The sequence below is a fragment of the Xenopus laevis genome, chromosome 6L (assembly GCF_017654675.1).
Source record: "Xenopus laevis strain J_2021 chromosome 6L, Xenopus_laevis_v10.1, whole genome shotgun sequence".
NCBI classification, from domain to species: Eukaryota; Metazoa; Chordata; class Amphibia; order Anura; family Pipidae; genus Xenopus; species Xenopus laevis.
The window spans coordinates 46,982,923-47,002,516 of NC_054381.1; the positions used below are offsets into that span (position 1 = coordinate 46,982,923).

The 19,594-nt window shown below is 33.5% G+C and overlaps 1 protein-coding gene across 2 annotated transcripts in view; it reads left to right on the forward strand.

The window, feature by feature from the left end:
• The window catches only part of LOC108718920 (potassium voltage-gated channel subfamily H member 8), a 169,593-nt gene that overhangs the window by 115,388 nt on the left and 34,611 nt on the right, over positions 1-19,594 (forward strand). Inside the window, exons 6-10 of one of the 2 annotated variants that reach the window (XM_041565998.1) lie at positions 2,260-2,420; positions 6,064-6,072; positions 7,812-8,016; positions 18,192-18,389; positions 19,233-19,432. In XM_041565998.1, the coding sequence (XP_041421932.1) occupies positions 2,260-2,420; positions 6,064-6,072; positions 7,812-8,016; positions 18,192-18,389; positions 19,233-19,432 (773 nt within the window). The remainder of the gene's footprint in view (positions 1-2,259; positions 2,421-6,063; positions 6,073-7,811; positions 8,017-18,191; positions 18,390-19,232; positions 19,433-19,594) is intronic. The other variant, XM_041565999.1, reaches the window with a different exon arrangement.

Here is a 19,594-nt window from a genome sequence, read left to right on the forward strand (position 1 = left end):
CATTCATGAAAATAGTAACAGTTTTGAATTTACAAAAGTTTCAACTGAATTAGAAAAACTTTAATTTCTAAATTATTAGACACAATGTTTTAATGTAGCTAAAACTTTAGAGGGCATATTCATTATGCTGCGTAAAAACAGCGGGTTAATACACCACACATTGCCAGGCTTTGCCATGTAATAAAACGGTATACAATTTGTTTATTCTATGGGGCCGATTCACTAACTTCGAGTGAAGGATTCGAAGTAAAAAAACTTCAAATTTCGAAAGTGTTTTTTGGGCTACTTCGACCATCGAATTGGCTACTACGACCTTCGACTACGACTTCAAATCGAACTATTCAAACTAAAAATCGTTTGACTATTCGACTATTCGATAGTCGAAGTACTGTCTCTTTAAGAAAAAACTTCGACCCCCTAGTTCGCCATCTAAAAGCTACCGAACTCAATGTTAGCCCATAGGCTTTCCTAGGTTTTTTTGATCGAAGGATATTCCTTTGATTGTTAGATTAAAATCCTTCAAATCGTTCGATTCAAAGGATTTTATCGTTCGATCGAAGGAATAATCCTTTGATCGTTCGATCGCACTATTTGCGCTAAAATTCTTCGACTTCGATATTAGAAGTCGAAGGATTTTAATTCCCAGTCGAATATCGAGGGTTAATTAACCCTTTGTGAATTGGCCCCTTAGAGTGACTTCCGCCGAAGCAATGTAAAATAACGGTGGCAAATCTGGTGTTCGCATGGTGGAATATCAAACACCTTTTACACTGCTGACTGTTTTTTCGGGGGAATTAAGTTTTACACAGCATATTAAATGTGCCCCTATAAGTAAGTAGCAGTTGTTTTCTATACAAACATAACTTGGTAGTCATGCCCCTCCCTCGCCAAAAAAACTACTAATAGGGCCCAGCAAGAACAGTCCTCCTTCCTGACCCCCATCCCGACCCACTTGTGCCGCAACTGTTGGGCCAGAACCGCACCACTATTTTAAGGTAATATTAAGTGGTCTACTGTATAGGTTGTTACTAAACAAATTCAATTCAATCAACCATTTCAATGATAGAAAAAAGCCATCAGTTGTGTATACTTCACTGCTAAGGTCCTAAATATACAATTATGAACAAACAATCAAAATTAGAGGTATCACATACAACAACATATATTGTTTATAAATAGATAATTTAAAATATCAAAAGTGTGGATACCATAACAAATGACACAAAGGTGTATCCTAGTGCCAATTGGTCCCCATGCTCTGCCCTTCTTATGTGTTTGATGTTCGCCATCCACTGATGAAGTTTCAATGGCATGAAATGCATAAGGAGTTTTTGTATGTGACACTGCTAATTTGATCTACCATCTACAAAATATTTAAAATGAGTGTAGGAGATTGTCAAATCCATTTTAAAGCTTTCTTTTTAAATTTTAAGTTTTTGCTTTAAATTTGCTAATTCTGACCATTATCAAATACTAATGTTTGACTTTTCAATAACAAGATATTTTGTACTTGTTTTTGAACTCAGAATAAAGACCTATTGGTACTAAATGATTGTTGTGTGGCATTTACAGGTTAAAGAAGCTTAATCCTACATACTGAACATACTAACTTCAGAAACCCCTTGCCTTGCTAGAGATGATAAATGATAAATAATTTAATGCCAGTATTCCCCTATACACATGAAAAACATTTATGATTCTACTAAAATGTGACTTTTGTCTATTATATTTATAATTATCCCCTTTTCCTCTTTTCTACATGACAGTTTATGATCTTGGAATGCTCTGTTTATAAATCTTCAAAAATGTTTTCTTGAAATTGTAGGGGTCTCTAAACAGCACTGAATAAATGTTGGTTAAAATGTTACTGAAATCTCATTAATTCAATGGGATTTAATGATTTTGAGAAGATTGTTAGGAATGACATTGAGGGCATTCATGGGCTCTTATTTTGCCCAAAAAAGTTCCTTATGTTTCCACAGGAAACTTCAGTTCTTTAGAAGTGATACATTTGAATCTTTACATTTTTAACAATAGACAAAAAGTAAAAATATTTTCCAATTTGGATTATGAAGAAGACCTCTACAAGGCTGATATTACAAAATGTCTTCATTACAATCTACATTTAATTTATATTTACATTCTTTGAAATTGCACATTTATAGAAACGTTGTTATAATTATACTGTTGTATTGATGAATAAAGTAATATGCATCCGTAAATAAACAATTAATATTGTTTCTTTTTCTCTTTGCAAAGCAGATATTATTTTAAATTTCCGAACAACCTATGTCAGCGAATCTGGCCAAGTTATATTCAAATCAAGATCCATTTGTATCCATTATGTAACAACTTGGTTCGTCATTGATTTAATTGCTGCTCTTCCGTTTGATCTCCTTTACGCTTTTAATGTCACTGTGGTGAGTACCAGATATTTTCTTTTACATACAGTACCTGGATCCAGCACGTGAAAAAACTAAAATAAGAGAACCGTAAAAGCACATATTGCTATAGGGAGGGAATTTTGAATAGGTAATTAAAGTGGTAACTTACCTTCACATGGTTAATAATGCAAAACAAATACATTTCAGTTGTTTGTTGTTTGTTTGTATTTTTTCCAACGTTCTTTAAAATGTTCGTTTTAAAAATGGAGTCATTTTGTTTCCACCACCACACCCTACTGTTTCTACATAGCAGTTAAGCAAGGTTAAGTAAATAATTTACTTTAACTCTCTAAAGTGAGCGTAGGGAAAACATATTAAAATCAGATTTAGAAACTGGTAAAATAGAAAAAAATTAAGCTATTATTTGTATATTATATAAAAAGGACACATTGGGGCAGATTTATCAAGGGTTGAATTTCGAAGTGGAAAATACTTCGAAATTCGACCATTGAATAGAATCCTCCGACATTCGAATTCGAAGTCTGAGGAATTTATTCATCGTACGCTTGTATTACGATCGTAGTACGATCGTACTCGGAACGTACTTCGAATCGTACGATTTGAACAATTTTATCGTATGATCGTACGATTTTCCTTCGAATATAAAAAACTTTGCAAATTGCTCTGGAAGGTCCCCATAGGCTAACATAGCACTTCGGCAGGTTTAAGTTGGCGAAGTATTGAAGTCAAAGTTTTTTTTAAAGAGACAGTACTTCGATTATCGAATATTCGATTTTCCTTCGAATATAAAAAACTTTGCAAATTGCTCTGGAAGGTCCCCATAGGCTAACATAGCACTTCGGCAGGTTTAAGTTGGCGAAGTATTGAAGTCAAAGTTTTTTTTAAAGAGACAGTACTTCGATTATCGAATGGTCGAATGGTCGAATAGTCGAATGGTTTTTACTTTGAGTCTAAGTAAATTCGAAGTCATAGTATCCTATTCGATGGTCGAAGTATTCAGAAAATTACTTAGAATTTTGAATTTTTTAACTTCGAAAATTCCCTCGAATTCACTTTGACTCTTGATAAATCTGCCCCATTGTATTAAAAGTAAATTACTTTTACTAACTACTTTCTAATGTTAACTAATTCTAGCTAAACATGTGACAGTGTCAATTGATAAATTATAAAGTACTGCCAAATATTTATAAGCTGTTGTTTGCGGTTGTTTTTTCTTAAGCTTTAAAGAGAAAAATATATTTATACTAGGGGGGGCAAACCCCTCACCATCTCACCATGCCTTTAGAAATTCTTTTTGGGTTTGTTTTTGTTTGATTAATTCATAAGATACATGCAACATGTAAAGGTTGTTTTTAATCCTATAGACCCGTAGGGGCAGATGTATGAAGGGTCGAATATCGAGGGTTAATTAACCCTCGATATTCGACTAGGAACTAAAATCGTTCGACTTCGAATATCGAAGTTGAACGATTTAGCGCAAATCCTGCGATCGAACGATCGAAGGATTATTCTTTCGATCGAAAGATTAAATCCTTCGAATCGAACGATTCGAAGGATTTTAATCCAACGATCGAAGGAATATCCTTCGATCAAAAAATCTCAGGCAAGCCTATGGGGACCTTCCCCATAGGCTAACATTGACTTCGGTAGCTTTTAGCTGCCGAAGTAGGGGGTCGAAGTTTTTCTTAAAGAGACAGTACTTCGACTATCGAATGGTCGAATAGTCGAACGATTTTTAGTTTGAATCGTTTGATTCGAAGTCGAAGTAGTAGTCGAAGGTCGAAGTAGCCCATTCGATGGTCGAAGTAGCCCAAAAAACACTTCGAAATTCGAAGTTTTTTTAATTCGAATCCTTCACTCGAGCTTCATGAATCGGCCCCGTAATGTTTTATATAACAACACATAACAATGATAAGGCGTATTTACATAAACAAGGCTATGTGCAAAATGAAGTGCAAAAATGCCATATTTGATGCCTATGCCTTGCTCCATGGTTTTTGGAGCCTCTCCAAAGCTTGAGCTGTATTCTGGAGGCTCAAAGATTTCCACCTAAAAAAGAAATAGTGTCTTGCACTGGATACAATAAACAAAGGTGGAATTGGTGAAAGTGTGCAGCATCAGGGGTAGAACACTGATGTTAGCAGTTTTCCAGCAATTTGTATACCAGTGCTTGTGTGTTATCATGAAGCAGCAACTTAATAATCAGGAAATGGTTAAACACCCTTTTGTATTTGGCTTAGAATAAAAGCACCCCAGGTTTTATTACCCTCATTTGTGTCCATATGCTTAAAGGCAAGACATGAAAGTATTCCTAGAGTTACATTATATTGTAAGCCTATTATTTAACACCTCTTCTAGCACACCACTGTAGTGCTTGCTGGCAGCTTAGCTAACTGACATAAGCAATGGTATGTAAAATGCATTCCCTTAAAACGTCAAAGTTAATTTAAGATTTGCATAGTACGTTATCTAATCTGCATATTGCTGGGCTTTGTCCTCTCTGATTGCACAGTAACCTTACCTATCCACTAAAATTACCTTTGTTTGGCTTATCTATAGGCAAGAAAGAAACCTGTACTACTGCACCTACAGTTGTTCTGTCTAAAAAGTTAATTTCAAATGCAAAAAAAATGTATCATTGGGAATGCTGCTTACCAGCTTTGTGTCAGTCATCTTGCTATTGTCTTACATATGGAGATGGTTGTGAAAGCTTACCTTCTTGATATTTACACTGTAATGAAAAGGAGGGAGGACATACTGCTGTTTAATTGTTCTGTGGCTACGTTTATAGCTTCAAGTTTGTCTTTGTTTACATTCTTTTTTTCTATAGGAAAGACATAAAATGTTTTCCTACTTTTTAATGTAAACAACAATTGGTAAATCCTTCTGCTGGTGCAAAACCATCTTGGCCTATACTATACCTCAACAAACTTAGCCAGAAACGCATTAAATTCTACATACAAGGGTAAAATGCTTCTCATTTAAATTTCAGTGACCCAATTATTGTATTTTTCAACCCTTCCTCACAGTCATTAAGCTGGAACATATTGTGCTAGAGGAAAATAATGCTGTGCAACAAAACAATCATGCTTCACTTGTGATGATACCTATAACACGTTAAAAGCACACTATGCCTTGACTGAATTGGGTGTTCAGATAATCATGGCTCATTAATGCCCTTTCTACATCCACAGAAATACATTGAAACAAATCTTCCATTTTCTCTGTGCATGTTTTATAAACATCAATTTGACATTTTTATGAAAACATTATATTATTATTATAACCATTACCCTATACTGTGGGGAATTCATAAACTAAACATAAATAAAACATTTTAACTGTAGTTGACATGTATTTAATAAAACATTTTTGCTGTTTCTGAACTATAGCAAACTATCTGAAAACATAACTTCTAAATTCTCTAAAAAGATCATGCAGCAGAATAGGAGGTACTGCCTGCTGTGTGGTTTCTACGGTTTGCACCTGTTAACATTACCTTCTTAAATAGAAGGTAATTTAATTAGTTGTTGTTTTTGTATTAATTGACAACAATCAACAAGTCACATATTTTCATTTTTTTGTTTTCTGTTTTCTTTTTTACATTATGCTTCCAATGCTGCTTCCTACAAATGACGTTGGCTTATGCTTACAAAAGGATAACCTGGTATGCACCAAAGAATGAATGCCAAATGTTAGTCTTTTATCCGCTAAAAACCAATTGGCCACTCACTTTATTGAAAATAAATTCCATTATACTATTCTCTCTCTACTATTGCATATAACAGTCACATTGGCACAATCACAATGCTCATTTTGTTATGGGTAATATATTTAAGACTGCCAGCCAGTTATATTTACTGGTTTGAAATCTATTGAAATCTAAAAAAAAACTATTTTAACTAATGGCTTTTATTAAAGTGAGATGGCTTTTTTTTAAGTGTTTAAGGTTCTATTCTTCCAAAAAAAATCATTTTTGTACAAATACAGGATAGGAAAAGGGAAAAGCTATTGCAAAATCAAATCAATCATTTTCAATGTTTGGTGTTAGTGTTCCTCTTTTCTGTGAAAATGAAAATGTTCTTAACATAGAGGCAGAGTTATCAAAATGTGAGATTGGGCTTTTTAGAATCATATTTATCAGTGGGTGAAAGTTATTTATTTGTACAATTCTGAAAAATCCCATAGAAAGTCAGTGATTTTTTTTGTGGTGAGCTCTTCTTACATTTTCATAAATCTGCCCTATAGTGAAATTATAGTCATTTATTAATATATACTTCTTAGCGTGTTGTCGATGTTCTCTTTGTTGTATTGTGTCCTTTGCATTCTGTTGTTTACTTGCTTTGAGCCTCATACATCACATGTTCTAGTAGCCCCACATTCTCATGTCACACTCTAAGGGGTAGATTTATCAAAATGTGAGTTTAGAGCTTAATAAATACAAACTCGCCCATGTTTTCATTCCTATGGGACTTGTCGAAGTGTATTTATCAAATGGTGAGTTCTAACTTTCATTGATAAACACTATTCTAAAAATCCCCTATGAATGAGGATGCGTTTTTAATTATTAAGCTCTAAACTCACATTTTGATAAATCTGCCCCTAGTTGTCAACTACTGTATCATACCTTTTTCTGCCGTAATGTACCCATGGATAATTAATGCATGACATGCACATGGAAATATAAAATGTCATTTTCAAAATATACTCTCCTAATTATTAGGAATGACATTGTTTTAGAAACATAAATATCTAAAATTGTGTTTTATACAACTGAATTCTTCATTTTATGTCCATTATTTATCCTGGGTGGTATGTGTAGTGTGTACAGTATCTCTGCATATTGCTTTCTGAACACAAAATCACTTCTTTTAAAATAGATTAATCAGCTTGTGATATAGATGAATTGATCTATGTTAAGGAAACATATTCTAATTTGGAAACAAATACAATTAAAACATTTTATATTAGTGCTGAAAAGCTTGGAATCAGCCATAAATGTTTAGTACTTGTATTCACTAAAGTAGCATTATATTGATCAGAAGTTACAGTTAATATATTAATATATCATAATATTCCTTTTGTTTCATTCAAACTTTACTTTCATCGAAGAATCCTCCACTTTCCACAATTCAAGCTTTGCATTCTAGCTGTCAGTTTTTGAATAAATGTGCCGACCAGTCTATTAAAAACAACACTCCATTTTCCTGTTTCTTCCCCAAATAGATTAGAAGCATGCTTTGGATTATTATGCTGCTGCATGATGCAACTGGCTCTAACTACAGAGGTTGGCACACCATAAAAAAAACCTTTCTTAGTGATTTCAAACTTTTTGACACTACTGTTTATATTATTCAATATATAGGTTAAATTTACCTAATTTTTGTAATTTCTGTTTATTTGTAGGTTTCCCTTGTTCATCTTCTTAAAACCATTCGATTGTTACGCCTTTTGCGGCTTCTTCAGAAGTTGGACCGTTATTCTCAGCATAGCACTATAGTGCTTACCTTACTTATGTCTATGTTTGCTCTCTTGGCACATTGGATGGCATGCATTTGGTATGTCATTGGAAAGAAGGAAATGGATAACAATCCCATTACTTGGGATATTGGTAAGATATCTCTTTTTATTGTGTTTTATTCAACATTTTAGCATTTGCTTTGATTTTATGTACATTTTCACAATCTGTGAGGTAAGGGGATTAAACACCCCACCAAGTAGGGCTGTTGAGTAATGGATTTATCTGATATATGTCTATTAAAACCAACAAGAAAAGATGTCAAGAGCTCAGACTATTGTCAGAAGATCTATTGTACAATATATATCATACATGTACAATGCATTACCCAAAGGGGTGTGTAGCTCTTACTGACAAACCACCACACACGTTTAAAGAATCCAGGACAGCAATGAAGTATGCGCGACACTTTGACTTCAGAGAGTGGACCCACTTGCCGGACTAGGGGTAGGTTCAATGTGAGGTACTTGCCTGGCGCCCACCAATCTTTACGCCCTAGGCATGTGCCTCTTCTGCCTGCCCCTAGTTCCAGCCCTGAGTACTGGGGGAACTTCAGTCAGATGTCCTGTGGCACAGGGGGCCTCAAGAGATTTGTGGACCATAACGGGTTGGTGCCATTGCTTCTATGATGAATGTTCTAATGGATAGTAAGATTTTAGTAAAATAACTTTTCAATTTCTTCTCCATACTAGAAACCCCAAAATACTGATCATTATTATGTATACAGAACTGGTCTGGGTGAATCACTGCACAATGGCACATTAAGTGACTAGCTATTATGAATATTTTCTTGAATATCCATAGAGCTCCATTCAGTTATTTTAGTCCATGTTAAATGTCATTGCACATGAAGATTACATTTTGCTTTCAGTGTGCTAAGTATTTTATTTATTTAAGTAATGTTTTCTCAAATTAAAAATTGAAGTAATCCAATCATATGTTATATTGTGGTGATTGAGTACCATTGTAGTATAAAAAAGACAATCGACTTGATCATATTAGGCAAACTATACAATATAAATTAGATTTAAAAAATAACCTTTGTAGTACACCAGAGGGTGGTTAACACATTTCTATTGTACTTAAATATTCTACTCTTGGGCTGTTTACTGAAGTAACTGCAGATGACAGACACATGATTTTACATTTTCTCTAATAATCCATCTTTTTCATTAATATAATATCCCATTCCTATTCAACCCTTTTTGCACACCTCTGTGAAAAAAATCAACAATATAGTTGGCATATTTTATTTTATGCTGTATCCTGCATTTATATGCCAGTGCCTGTACATCAGGTTTTATGTGTACAGCTGCTCACTATCTTTCAACATCTTTTACTTGTCGCTTTATTTTTGTTACCTCAATAAATTTGTTATGATCATACTTCTCGTGCTATGTCACCATGTCATGCATAAACAGTATGTTTCTCTTTCATATCATTTTAAGGAGGAAGTTATTAATGGTGCTGTTAACAGTTTAATAGACTAGAACCTACCTGCATGATTGAATTGCCAATCTGTAAAGCAGTGGTTCTCAAAAGATGGAGATGGCCCTTTAGCTGGGCTTAAAGAAGTGAAATGTAGAGAACATGTTTATTTGTTGTACAAAATGTCTGCAAAACCACTGCTGTAGAGGAAATCCTAAATGTAGTTCTCAACTCTGTGATGGGATGATAGATCTTATGACAGTTAACTATCATGTGTCATATTCATATGCTTATATTTACATATAATACACAAAAGCCATGAATATCTTGTAAATGATATCCTTATAAATGGTGAGTACTGATGTCATCAGTTATAAACGGTGAGTAGTGATGTCATCTCTGTCACATGACTCACTGAAACTTGTGTATTATAATAAATAAAGTACCCCCTGTTGCAAAGTATGAGGATATTAGAAGTTACAGTACCTCGGAGTTCCATGACCTGTGTAAAAACATTCGGCCTTGTGTTTTTATATGGTTATGAAACTCCTCTGTAACTTCTAATATCCATATAATTCACAAGAGGGGGTACTTTATTCACTATATATTATTAATATATTTTATTTAAACTGCTTCATGAGCAGTTATTTAAACTGCATTAAATGTATTGCTGTGTCATCAGAAAACATTCTTATTTCAACGGCACATGCAAATTTACAGTTTCAAAGGTAGAATTGAAATTACAGATGGATCTGGTGATGGCAAAGACTAACCTCTGCACTCTTTACCGGGAAATGCAAGTATCCTCCACACCATATGAGCCTTCTAAAACCACTTCATATACACTTAAATAAATATGTGGAGATGCCAGTTGTAAACTTCACAAAATATTTATGGGTTGTTTCCTTCGAAAGGTTTACTATGAAACTAACTAAAAAAGGGGTGCCACAAAATTCACTAAATGGGTTGAGGTGTAATGGATGTTCTTTCCCCCGTGTCATATGGCAAATGATAAGAAAGCAACGGAAATCAAAATATATGTGTAGTATTATGTGTATTTGTATTGTTTCTCTGTTGCACTGCTGATACCGTGCATCATTAATCATATTATGTCTACTAGTCTAGAAAGTATTACTGGTCTGTTAGCTATTTTGGGAAATTAATGGGAAACAATAGTTTCCTAAACTGATACCCACCACTCTAAAGCACTTTCCAGATTTGTCTGCTATTGATGACTAATATTTGGGGACTTTTACTCTACATTCATAGGAAGCTTTTCTCAAACATGTTTTGTCTTAACTGCTAATGGTTAACTTTGTGATTTCCACTTAATTTCTTACACTGCTGTTTTGTGTTTCCTTATTAAGCCAGTGAGGTTATTTGTCCACTGCACCTCAGTATTATAAATTATGCATTGTAACAAGTACTGAATAACATGTACCAAATATCTGTTGATAAAAGAAAGTTCCTTGTAGATTTCCAAGAACTTTTTGGAGGGTATGGAGGTGTAATCACTTGATAGATTTAATATAAAAAGGAGAAGGAAAATAGTTTAACTTCGAACCTTTTGATTTGAATCCATCTTTTGGATACTCTATATTATAACTATTGAGCCTTTCCAGAACCACATTTAACCCTCTTCATTCTCTTTTTATCATTTGGCACTAAAGGATTCGTGGTCTTATAAGGAATTTTAGTTTCTCAACTGAAGATAGGAAGGACATCATTGTGACCACAGTTCCCAGTGTCCTACTTTCTCCCAGTGTGGGGTCCCAGGGACTTCTCCACCTCTTTACTATTTTCATTTACTTACTTACATTTCTTAATTTCTTAAATTCTTTAAAGTTCTGGTTGTATGAATTTTTAAAGAAACATGAACTTACTTTTTATACCTATTTATCACTAGCACTTTGAAAATCAATTCTAATTAATCTATAGAGGTTGTTATAGAATTTTGCACAAGCATTTTAATTAATTTACCTATTTCATCGGTTTGTAATTTACACTTTTTTAAATCTTTTAAAAATATTTGTTTAATTGATAACTACGTGGCACAGAACTGAAGTCAGCAGGAAGAATGACAATAGTGATTGTGTGAGTGCATGTAAAGTATTATACAATATATACTGTACAGACTTGACATGAAATATAGATGTATTTGATTAAAAAAAGCTTAGATGGGGAAGGTCCCCATATGCTAACATTGCAGCTCGGTAGGTTTAAAGTGGTCAAATATGAAGTCAAAGTATTTCGTAGTACTTCGACTATCGAATGGTCGAATAGTCGAACATTTTTTACTTTGAATCATTCGAATCATTCGATTCGATCGAATTTGACCCATTCGATGGTCGAAGTACCCAAAAAAATACTTCGAAATTCGAATTTTTTTTCATTCGAATTCTTCACTCGAGCTTAGTAAATCTGCCCTTATAAATGAACAAGGTTGCCAGTCAAATGCAACTCAGAAGGGATCCTCTTTTCAATTTTTTTGTCACTTAGTTCCATGCTTCTTCAGGGAAGATATTTTTCTAGGGAAAAGGTAAGTTCTGCTATCCAAAGATTTGGCTTTGGTATTTGTATATCAGCAACAAAAAAATAAGTAAAGTGTGATTGCAGTGATTAAATCCCAATTAACTATATACACTGTAGATATAGTACATTTCTATCCCTTTTTATAGCACTGGACTCCATAGTACACAACTGTATTCTTGGTAGTCTGATTTATTGGTATAAGAAATGACATCATATTTTTAAGAATATTTCTTTATTTGAAAACAAAGGCACCATGTGAAAGTGACTAGATTATCATCTGTTCCCAGAAATCAAGGCTAAACCTGGCTGTCTGCTGGCTGGTATGCTGATATAGGCTAAAGCATGTTGCCTTTATCTCTTAATATATATTCATAGGCAGAAAGACAAGCATGTTTTGCATAATTAAAAAAATCACCATTCTAGGGGGCACATTTACTAAGCTCGAGTGAAGGATTCGAATGAAAAAAACGTCAAATTTCAAAGTATTTTTTTGGGTACTTCAACCATCGAATAGGTTACTACGACCTTCGACTTTGATTTGAACGATTCAAACTAAAAATCCTACGACTATTCGACCATTCGATAGTCGAAGTACTGTCTCTTTAAAAAATACTTCGACTACATACTTCGGCAGTTTAAACCTACAGAGGTACAATGTTAGCCTATGGGGACCTTCCCCAGCACTTTTCTTAGATTTTTTTGATCAAAGGAAAATCCTTAAAAACGTTCGATTCGATGGATTTTATCGTTCGATAGAACGATTTTTACTTTGATCGATCGATCGATCTAAGGATTTGCGCTAAATCCTTTGAATTCGATATTTGAATTCGAAGGATTTAACTTCAAGGGTCGAATTCGAGGGTTTATTAACCCTCGAAATTCGACCCTTGATAAATGTGCCTCTAAATATCATTTGTTAATGTTGATAAGCTTGTGCATAATAAAAATCCACCATCCCTAAATATCTTTTGTGATATTTAGACAAACGTTTACATGCTTGATTTTATATAATATCTTTTATATTGTTAATTTTAATTCTGTAATAATTGATACATAATAAATCAGAGATGATCTAGAAAGCTAAGTCAGAAGTTAAGAAGCAAGCTAAGTTAGAAATAAATCCAATTAGAATTCACACTCATCTTGGGATAAGTGCAGAAGCTGAATTGGCAACAAAGAAAAGTCATATGCACAATATTAATTTTGGGGTCCCTAAAGACCATATACTTTGGCAAATCTATGCATAATGTTTAAAGGAACAGTTCAGTGTAAAAATAAAAATGCTTGGAATATGGGGATAAGGGAGCTTTTAGTAATCTGGATAACTATCAAAAAAAATTATTTAAACATTAAATAAACTTAAAAATTAAATAAACCCAATAGAATTGTTTTGCCACAAAAATGGCTTAATGCAGCTTAGTTACCATCAAGTATTGTTTTATTATTATAGAGGAAAAAGTAAATAATTTTTTAAAAATTTGAATTATTTGCTTAAAATGCTGTTTTTTTTATATGACCTTCCCCTAATTCAGAGCTTTCTGTATACTAGGCTTCTAGAAAGGCTTACATGCCTGTATAATGAAAGGCAGCAAGAATTAGGAGTAAATAAGATGAATGCATTTCATTGTGTCTGTGCAGAATGCTGTGTTTGTAGCCTTCCCTTTTCCTTTTAGCCTGCTCCTAAATATATTAAGTCTGTACAGTGACGTGATAGCATATGTAAAATGTGTTAGCCATTTACTTAAAGCATTTTAGAAAACATTAATTTTCATTTAATTACATTTTATTTAAAGGGGCTGTTCACCTTTAAGTTAGCTTTTAGTATGTTATATAATGGCATATTCTAAGCAACTTTTCCATTGGTCTTCATTATTTATTTTAAATATTTATTTAAATATTTGCCCTTTTCTTCTGACTCTTTCACGAACTCCATCTAAAAGCAAATGCTCTGTAAGGCTACAAATGTATTGTTATTGCTACTTTTTATTACTCCTCTTTCTATTCAGGCCCTCTCATAATCATATTTGAGTAATTTTGGGTAATTTGGACCCTAGCAACCAGATTGCTACATTTGAGGAGCTACTGAATAAAAAGCAAAATAAATAAAAAACCACAAGTAATAAAAAATGAAAATCAATTACAAGTTGTCTCAGAATATCACTCTCTACATCATACTAAATGTTAATCTAAAGGTGAAAAAAACCCTTGTAAATCTTATACTTTACTAAAAATGTATCCAGGGCAAAACAAAAAGAAGATTTCTATGATCCAGTTAACTAGTAGCTCTAGCCAGATGTTTTTTTCTCTTGATTTTTTTTCATAGTATAAGTATGGGACCTGTTATCCAGAATGCTCGGGACCTGGGATTTTCCAGATAATTGATCTTTCTGTAATTTGGATCAGCATACCTTAAGTCTTCTAGAAAATCAAGTAAACATTAAATAAACCCAATGATCTGGTTTTGCTTCCAATTAGGATTAATTGTATCTAAGTTTGGATTAATACAAGGCACTGTTTAATGATTACAGAGAAAAAGGAAATAGTTTTTACAAATTTGGATTATTTGGATAAAATGGAGTCTATGGGAGACGGCCTTTCCATAATTCGGAGCTTTCTGGATAATGGATTTCCTGGGTAACAGATCCTATACATGTACTACTATGAGAAGTGAAGTTCTGTAATACACTAACTGAGAAGATCACACTAAAGAAATAGTAGATTGCATGAATAAAGTGCTGTATTCCCATTCATTGTTTTTTTATTTTTTTATTTTACTCATATTGATCTTGATTAATATATGTGTTTTTATTGAACCTCAAATCTAAAGAGTAATACTGATGCAGGTGGAATTTGGATTAGCTTTCAAGGAGCCAATACTAGTTTCCTGCTAGAGATATACTGTATATTACATGAACAACAGCATCAACAGAATGTGCATCAAGAAACAAACAGACAACTAGACAACCCACCTATCTAGGCGGGCCCCATATATTCTGTTTTGAAAAGGTTTAAATAGTAGACATGGTTTAAAAAAACATGATATGCTTTTGGTTAAATAAATGTAATATGAATTCATAACAATATTTTACATGGCATGTTTTAATGAGGGCCAGATTTTAAATGTGTGTGCCCGTGGCACTTTATTTAGGCAACACATTTATTTTTATTTAAATATGGAGCTGGATAACATAATCCTACGTATTTTGTTTACTATTAGCACATTCTTCTGGGATCAAAGAAAAGAACAGTCATTTTATATAATATGTTAAATAGAATGTTTTGATTACTTGCTACTGTTGCCTAGAATTAGACTCCATTTAAGTACTTATTTTCTAGTAATCTCATTAAAATGCCCTGGAATGAAATTTCTGCATCGTTATTTGTAAGCAACATATGCAACTGCTTGGTTTCAAGTGAAAACTGTCTCCCTGCAGCAAACAGTAATTAAGCTGACAAACAAGCAATACACAAGGCAATTTCATACTTATATAGCTGGTAGTAATCTACAGTAAATTTTGTGGTATGAATAATATAGGCCTCTGAGCCATTAGAGAGGATGTAATAAAATTAGCTTTTTCCAGCAATAAAGCTAATTCTCCAGTGCAAATAACATACTTTCTGTGCTTCATTTTATGGAACAGAATTCCATCTAGAAATGCATGTAAAAATATTCTTTGCTAAGTGATTGTGGCCCGTTTAAAAAAATAATAAAATAAAGGACCATGTTTTTGCAATACAGAGCTACTTAAACCTAAACTGCTTAGACACCAACACTCATACTGAAATTAATTGATTGGTTACTTGTTTTATTACATGTGGGAAAGAAACAACTATATGGCAATACAGCTTCCATACTGCTCACCTTGCCATAAACTTAAAGTGACAGTAACACCAGGAAATGGGTATGAATGTGTACTAACTAAGAGCTGAGGCAAATGTAGAATCTCCACTTCATGTAATTGGTGCCAGTGTAAGTAGCAGTGGTCAATAGTGATGGGCGAATTTATTTGGCAGGTGCGAATTCGCGGCGAATTTGCGCGATTCGCCGCCAGCGAATAAATTCGTGAAACGCCCGCGAAGATTCGCGGCAAAAATTCACCGGCGTCAAAAAATGTTTTTTCGAAAAAACGGACGCCGGCGTCAAAAACGGGCGCCGGCGTCGAAAAAACGGACGCCGGCGTCAAAAACGGGCGCCGGCGTCAAAAACGAGACGCCGGCGCCGTTTCGCGAATTTTTCGCCGTTTCGCCGTACGCCGCAAATTCGCCCATCACTAGTGGTCAAATGCTGTGTGTGCCATGTCCCTAAGCCTACAATAAGCACAACAGACCAGATGTGGTTTATTTAAACAACAGAAACAACAGGAAAAAGAATGCTACACATAACAGACTTAGTAGCAACCACAAACAACCTAAAGAAACATAAATTCTGCTTCAAAAACATTTTCATGTACAGTACATAAATAACTGAAACACGTTTAATATTCCCATTTTTTAAATTCTGTCTTTGCAACACTGTTATTGGCTTGTTGATACACTGTCTCAATACATGGGTGGCAATAGTTGAGTTCAGATTGAGAAGGAAGGGGTAGATAAAGTGGTTTCACTTTCAGTCAGCTTTATCGAGAAGTGTACTAGCTTTAGTCATCATCTGCCTTTCTACCCTCTATCCATTAACCTTTATTTCACTGGTGATTTATTTATAGAAACAAAATGAATGCAAATCTCTGACTAAAAGCAAAACTAATAGACAGGAAAGAGAGCCAAAGTGTAAAAATAATTGAGAGAGAGGGGAAAAAAGAGATTGAAGAATGAATAGAAAAGGGGAGTCAAACATATATGTATACCGTTTGTCTTTAAAGCCTAAAATTTATAATCCCACAAATCCTAGTTGCCAAGCACTCCAGATCATAGTTCCCATAACCGTATACAGTATGTATATACCTAGAATTAATAGCTTGCTATTTCTACAATGATAGTTCAGTATCATATATATATATCTGTAACACTAAGGGGAATTTTTTTTATCAAAGACGAATTTTAGAGCTTAGTCAGCTTTTTTAGACCTCCAATGAACTCACAACTTGAATGATGTCTAATTTAAGAAAAAACTCCAATGGAAAAAACTTGAATCAGTGGATCCAGGGTGAGAAACCCGAAAACTCTAAATAATCGCGTTTTTGGCATAAAAAAACTAGAAATGCTGTAACAGATTTAGTTTTTTACCCATCAAAAAAAACTCCAAACTCCAGGTTTGGAGTATAATAATATAATTTTTTTCCATAAAAAACAACTCGACCTCTGATAAATAACCCCAAAATGTTATAATAATGGACACATTATTCTGTTACAAGTTGTATTGCGCTATGTTTAATTGTAAGGTTTATTTATATTGTCCACTGTTTTTTTTAGAACTAAGTTAATTTCTTTACTACACATGACAGCATATTTACTCAAAGATTACCTGCAAAGACATGAGTTTTAAAAAATCTGATTCCAGGAAGTGCCTGCCTTTTTATATTGAATTGATTGATTATTTGGCATTCATGACCAGACGATGCATTTTCCCATATTTTATAAGATATAAATATTAAATAATAATTTCACGAATATTTCTTTCTATGCAGTTTTTTGTCTGAATTATGTTATTACATTGGATACACATTGATAAGCTAATTAAAGAGGTTATTCATCTTTAAATTAACTTTTAGTAGAGTGATACCCTGAGACAGCTTTTTATTCAGATCCGTACCTCCCAACATTTTGGAAATAGAAAGAGGGAGAAAAACATGTGCCACGCGGAGTGCTGCAAATTTTTTTACCATGTTCCTTTTACAAAATTTGGCAGGTTATGATCACATTTCTGTGGTTTTTGTGTTATTACAGTTTTGATAATATAATAATAATAATAAAGGTGAATTGCAAGTCACAGCTTCCCCAAGAGACCTGCTTATCTTAAATTGTTACAATTGTTTCTTTGCTTATCTTAAATTGTTACAAAAGTAACAATTTACACCTGGCACAAATTCTGGAACATAAGTCAGGACATTTCAGTACAAATTCGGGACTGCGGGTTGAGTTGTCAAAATCGGGACTGTTCCGCAATAAACTGTAAGGCGAACTACCCCTTTAATATGGAACCAATGTTCTTCTAAGCATGGCAATCAGTTATTTTATTTATACTGTCCTTTTCGTTTTTCAATTTACACGGAGTTTAAAAAGTTTATTTTTATATGGACTAGTGAATCACCATTTTACGCAATGCTGTTTTGTAATCTATGAACCTAATTGTTCATGTTATTCAATTTTAGGTTGGCTCCATGAGCTTGGAAAAAGACTGGAATCTCCTTTCCACAGCAATGATACACAAGGAGGTCCTGCACTCAGAAGTACCTACATTGCTTCCCTATATTTCACTCTTAGCAGTCTAACCAGTGTTGGGTTTGGAAATGTTTCAGCTAACACTGATATAGAAAAGATCTTCTCCATTTGCATAATGCTGATTGGAGGTATGCATACCACTCTTTCCTTTAGCTGATTATCATTTCAATGAGTAAATTGAAGAATGCCTTGTACACAAGTAAATTGTATAGATTGGTGTTTTTTCACCTTCCTCTTCTGAAGGATAAAGTTGATAATAATACTAATACCCTTTAGATACTTTTGTTACTTGGTGATATACTTAAAAATATATCATATTTTTTCTTTTAATCTTGCAGGGCAGGGCCAGAAATGCAAGTTATCTATCATTTTCTCTTTTGGTTATCAAATGAAACTATTGTAATCCAATGGCAAACAAACTGAACAAAGACTTGCCCAGGAAAATTTTTCTGCAGTTAAAGTCTTCTCATATCTGTATTAGAGGAAACAGATATTTAACTACTTCTAATTATACAATTTCCTTTCCCTTTCTTTTTTTTTTTGTTAAAAGAACTTTTATAATAGAGAAAAACAATGGCATAGAATAGGGAAAATCAATTTTAGAAATTGCTTAACTGCTAATAAAAGTTTCAGAAACTAGAATACTGTGAAGATGATAGAACACCTAATTAAAATCCTTTAAATTATCTCCTTGTCATTTCTGAGCAATTTCCATTCAGCAACACATTTCTCTTCTGTTACCTATTTTAGAAGAAAACTTTCTTTCAAAACAGATTTTTTTTTTAAATTTGATATTATTTCATGTTTGTGTCTAAATCTTCTGAAAATAACAAGATTTCACAATGACTTTTTAAAATATTTGTTAGGAACATTATTTTCGTGTGAATTATACATAAAGCATGCTTATGTTGATTTATATATTTTATTATATATATATGTATTGATATATTTCTCTTGATGTCTAATTATAGCCTTGATGCATGCTTTGGTGTTTGGCAATGTAACTGCTATAATACAGCGCATGTACTCCAGATGGTCTCTTTATCATACAAGAACTAAAGATCTAAAAGATTTTATACGGGTTCATCATCTACCACAACAACTGAAGCAAAGAATGCTTGAATATTTTCAAACCAACTGGTCAGTCAATAATGGAATTGATTCTCATGAGGTAACCACATGCTTTCTTTTATTCTATATTATATTAACATGGTCAGTATTAAATCTTTCAAGTAGGATTTACTGAAATGAAGCATATTATGGCATCTGGGTAGTGATGGGTGAATCTGTGCCATTTCGCTTAGCCAAAAAATGAGCGAATTTACAGAAAAAT